The following is a 5,046-nucleotide window of genomic DNA, read 5'->3' on the forward strand; positions in this document are numbered from 1 at the left end:
AATTAAAAATAATAATGGCCCGAGTATGGACCCTTGCGGAACACCACAATTCACTGGTTGTGGGTCAGATTTGATGTTATTTATCACTACTTCCTGCTTTCTCCCAAACAAATAATCAGAAAACCATTCTAGTTCGTTACCAAGTATACCATAGGCTGATAATTTCTCAATTAAAATACTATGGCCAACCGTGTCGAAGGCTTTTGACAAGTCCATGAAAACTGCAGCAACGTATTTTTTCTTATCAACTTCCTTTCTAATGTCATCTAACAATAGATTAGCAGCCAAATCTGTTGATCTGAGACGACGATACCCAAATTGATACTAAGATAGTAAGTTGTTCTTCTCAAGATATTCGATAACTTGGTCATATACTGCCCTTTCGAGAATTTTTGAGATGACCGGCAATATAGATATAGGTCTATAGTTATTGTTATCGTCAGTCGAACCTTTTTTAAAAATTGGCTTAACTACAGCATGTTTCCATTCTCCAGGTATCATAGCCGTTTGTATCGATAAGTTTATTATGTGACAAAGTGGAGCAGCGATTTGACTGGAACAATCTTTGAGCAGTCCAGGTGGAAGATCGTCTACACCTGTGGCTTTACTTCTCTTTAATTTTTTCAGTTCTTTTTCGATCGATATTTTCGATACATATTTGAAGGTAAATATGGAAGTAGTTCGTAATTTCGACCATTGTGGTTGTTTCCATACAAAATCTTTTAAGTGAATCGATTTCTCCTTGATTTGAGCTGCTATTGAAGAGAAAAACAAACATAGTGATTCAACTTTCGATTTGGTTGCTGTAGCATCACTGACGACGTTTCGTGGTTTAGTTGGCATTATTTTCTTTATCGTATCCCAAAATTTCTTTGGATTATGACAATTCTGTGCTAGTAAGTTTTTACTAAATTGGGACTTCGATTCTCGTATTTTACGTGTACATAAGTTTCGAACTTTGCAGTAAGCCTTCCAGTCGCTTGGCTTTTTCGATTTTCGCGCTTTTCGTAAAGCCTCTCTTTCGTTCATCAATTTATATATCTCATTGTTAAGCCACGGACAAAATTGTCCTTTGACTGTCTTCCCGATGATAGGGGCATGTTTGTTGAACAATGCGGTGAGAGTAGTTTTGAAATATGACCATGCGATGTTCACATCGTTCATTCCATAAAGTTCACCCCAGTCGTGTTTACTAATTTCGTCAACCATTTGCTCACTAGAGTACTTGGCATACTTGGCATAAAAACACCTCCGTAGACTGACCCCTTTACGGGTAGTATTTTATCACATTCCTAGTGCGAAAAAAGATAAAGAGCTTCGGAATAAATGGCTACACAATATAAAAAGAAGTGGTACCTTGCCGAAAGACTCTGGGTTTTATATTTGTTCTCATCATTTTGAACCAGAGTGCTTCGAAAGAGATTTACAAGTAAGTCTTTTCGTTACCTATGTTTCACCAAACAGCCAAACATTTGTCTTTCTCGTATTTAGAAAAATTCAACACAGTTTCATTTATTACAGCCATTTCCAAAACAAAACCATGTCAAAAAAAATCATTATATTTTCTTCGCATGTTCGCATTTTCTTTCCCCCAGTGCTGAATGTTTTTTTAACATCGAAAAATCCTTCAAGAACATGTGCTTTCGTAAGACGGGGATAATGGAAGTCTATTATTTTTAAATTTCTAGGCTGAACTAATGGGTTCTCCACCGCGGAAGAAATTAAAAGATGGTGCTGTTCCGACCTTGTTTAATTTTACAAAACAGCCTGAGAAACGTAAAAGAACAGAAAAAAGAATCGAAGACCGTCAGAAACGACAGGTAAAATAAGTGTCTATATGTTTTTGCAATACAGAGGGTTTGTTTTAAAATGAAATTTTGTTTGGTTATCTTCTAGCTAATTGATTCTATGCTGGAAACAGAAGCAAGTGATACTACACAACCTGAAAATAAACAAGAAATGGGAACCCAGACTGAAACAAATGGCGTTGATAAAGCTGTCAATGCTGTCAAGTGCACTAAAACACGCGGCGTTCAATGTCAATCATCACTGTATGTGAGTCATGAAAAGGTTGGAATCCAAGTAGCTCCAATAAAAGTGAAGATTCCAAAACCAAAAAAAAAGAAGGACAAATGTTGTAATACCGATTTTTCTTTCTCGCCCGATGTAGAAGTATCGATGTCTGTCATAGAAGAATTTTCAGAATACGAGGAAGAAGCAATTAGTAATAATGAGAAAAGTCAAGACGAATCGTTCAATTTGGAAAATCTGTCAGATAGTGAGAATGATAACGACTCCGATGCGGACATTCCCGACCTAAACGGCACGTGTTTTATCGTTTTTTGGTCTTGTCTTCTACCTCTGCTACGATTTTGTTTCACCTGTTTTAAGCCAGCTGAAGTGAATAAAATTGCAGTTAAAGGGACTCAACTAATCGTACATTTGCTGTGCAGTGACCATCATGCTCACCAATGGTCATTGCAACCACTGGTGAGTAAGCGACCGTGGGGAAATTTATTGCTTTCCTCAGCCATTTTAATTTCCGGTAACACATACCATCGCGTTAAAGAAATGATGCAAATCGCAAAAATACGTTTTTTGTCCAAAACCACCTTTTACGAAATACAAAAAAAGTACATATTCCAAGCGATTCACAAAATATATTCCACTCATCGAGAATTACGATTTCAGTCTTACCTAGAAAGCAATGAGGCACTAGACTTAGCAGGCGATGGGAGGTGTGATTCACCAGGTTACAGTGCAAAGTGCGGAACTTACACGTTACTTAATTCAAAATCAAATGAAATAGTTGATTTCATGTAGTTCATGTCGGCCAAGTTGGGAATTCGTCGCGTATGGAAAAACAAGGATTGATTGTTGTTCTTAATCGTTTGTTAGAAAATCAACTGTCAATTGAAGGCATTGCAACTGACAGGCACGTTCAAATCCGGAAGTACATGCGAGAAGAACGCAAGGATATTAAGCACCATTTTGACGTATGGCATATGGGGAAAAACATTAAAAGAAAGTTGGTCAAATGTGCCAAGAAAACAACTGCTAAAGATTTACTTCTTTGGGTAAAAGCTGTCATAAATCATTTCTGGTGGTGTTGCGCCTCTGGTAATGGTAACGTGGTAGAGTTACGAGAGAAATGGCTGAGTTTGTTGTGTCATGTAAAGAACAAACACAAATGGGAAAGCAACAAAATATATCACAAATGTGAACACTCTAAACTCTCTAAATTAGAACAGCGATCAAAAAAATGGTTGATGGAAGGAACGCCTGCTTACAAAGCCCTTGAATCTGTAGTTCGGGCTAAGTCTTTGTTGCGTGATTTGAAGTACTTCGTCGAGTTCAAACACACAGGAAGTTTGGAAGTTTACCACTCACTCTACAACAAATATTGCCCAAAGAGGTTACACTTTAGCTTTGCAGGAATGATTGCTAGGTCACAACTCGCCGTTCTTGACTTTAATGCTGGAGCTGGCTCCTCCCACGCACAAACATCGTCTGGAGAGCATCGCTATAAGCAACAATACTCGAGGATTACAGACTCCTGGGGTGTCAAAAAAGTTTACACGGAAAAGCAAAGGTCGTACGTAGAGGATATTGTAAGTGAAGTTAAGTATTTGGTTACAACTAAAGAAGGGTACGCAGCTCCCAAAGTCGCCGATGTTCCAAATTATATAGCGCCAAGAGAGAAACCAGATAAAAAAGAAGCCATTGAAAATATGAAAACAAGGTTTACATTGTAATAATTTTTTTTTTATTAATATTCAATCCCCTCTTTAGCTCTAAGGTTGAAGTTGGTTCTTTTATTCAGAATCGGAATCCGTGTTTTCATACAGTCGTTTGTCGTCGGATTTGCTCTCCGTGAATGGGATATAAATACCATTTTCAGATGGATATTTATTATGAATTGCCCATAAAGCACACGACGGTATAATTTTTCGCACACCTTTTCCCAATCTGTTATGTATCCACCACGTGTACTGTTTATAACCGGCAAAACGTAGTGAACTAAAAAGAAATTGTGATATAACACAAGTTTGTTCCCAAGTCCTTTCTTGCCCTTAACCCTTAAAATAAAATGCAATAAAAAAACGTACCAATTATCCGTGTGCATTGCATCGCCCCTTAAATTATTTAGAACAGAAAGTGCAGTGGTTAGTACTGGTTTACATAGACAAACCATCCCAAAAGTTTCGGCTTCAGTTATACATTGTTTTCCTAAAAAGAAAATTACCCCCGTCTCGAGTTTTGATTTTTGAGCGCACGTTCTCATTCGATTTGTAAAGCTGAATAAAATAAAACAACCACCGTTGTGTTTTTTTTGTGAGATTGTTTTGGCAGTAGCGAATGATAACGAATAAAATATATGCGAAGGAGAGTTAAATGTTTTTGAGAAAAAACTTATGTTAGGCAAAATATTTTGAAAGAAGTTTTGCGTCAGTTGTCGTGTTCGTAGGCATATTTTTTTTTATCAACGCGAAGACCAATATTTAAAGGGAATATGTATAGTTTTGTTATGGTTTTAAACACGAAAAAGAAAATTATGCTTGGCTAAATTTTTTGTTTATTTTACCTTCAAAATGATTGTCAGGAATTTCATTTGTATCCCTGCAACACAAGCTTTCACTGTACGACTCCATCGCTCTACAGTGACCACCGCATTGGCACCAGTTATTATTGCCGATCCTTGAAACTTCATCTTCTTCCTCATCACTCTCGGAACTACACGTTCCTAATTTCAAAATTGAAGGGTCTGAGAGTGGATAAATCAGGTATGTCATCGTTTTCATCTTCGTTAGAACTTGAATCGCTTCGAATTTGATCCATTGCTTACAAAACTAACACTGTATTTTCAAAGAAGTAATTTGTTACAGATTTGTAAAGAAATATAGCAGGAAAGAAGTAGATTCTTCTAGCAAATTGTGTAGCCTGTGTTGTGACTCTTTCACGCGATGCAATGTTTTGAACTATAAAACGTCATACTTGAGTTAGAACCCAGCTTTTTTTTTCTGACACGCTTTTTCAAAAACGGAG

General features: G+C 37.0%; 1 protein-coding gene across 1 annotated transcript; it reads left to right on the plus strand.

The window, feature by feature from the left end:
• The first annotated feature begins 1,326 nt into the window (after window positions 1-1,326).
• Window positions 1,327-2,859, plus strand: LOC130629356 (uncharacterized). The gene is made up of 3 exons (XM_057442514.1): window positions 1,327-1,374; window positions 1,689-1,820; window positions 1,897-2,859. The coding sequence occupies exons 1-3, from the start codon at window positions 1,327-1,329 to the stop codon at window positions 2,821-2,823; spliced, it is 1,107 nt and encodes a 368-aa protein (XP_057298497.1). The 3' UTR covers window positions 2,824-2,859.
• Window positions 2,860-5,046: the final 2,187 nt, after the last annotated feature.

This window comes from Hydractinia symbiolongicarpus, chromosome 1 (genome assembly GCF_029227915.1).
Source record: "Hydractinia symbiolongicarpus strain clone_291-10 chromosome 1, HSymV2.1, whole genome shotgun sequence".
In the NCBI taxonomy this organism is placed as follows: Eukaryota; Metazoa; Cnidaria; class Hydrozoa; order Anthoathecata; family Hydractiniidae; genus Hydractinia; species Hydractinia symbiolongicarpus.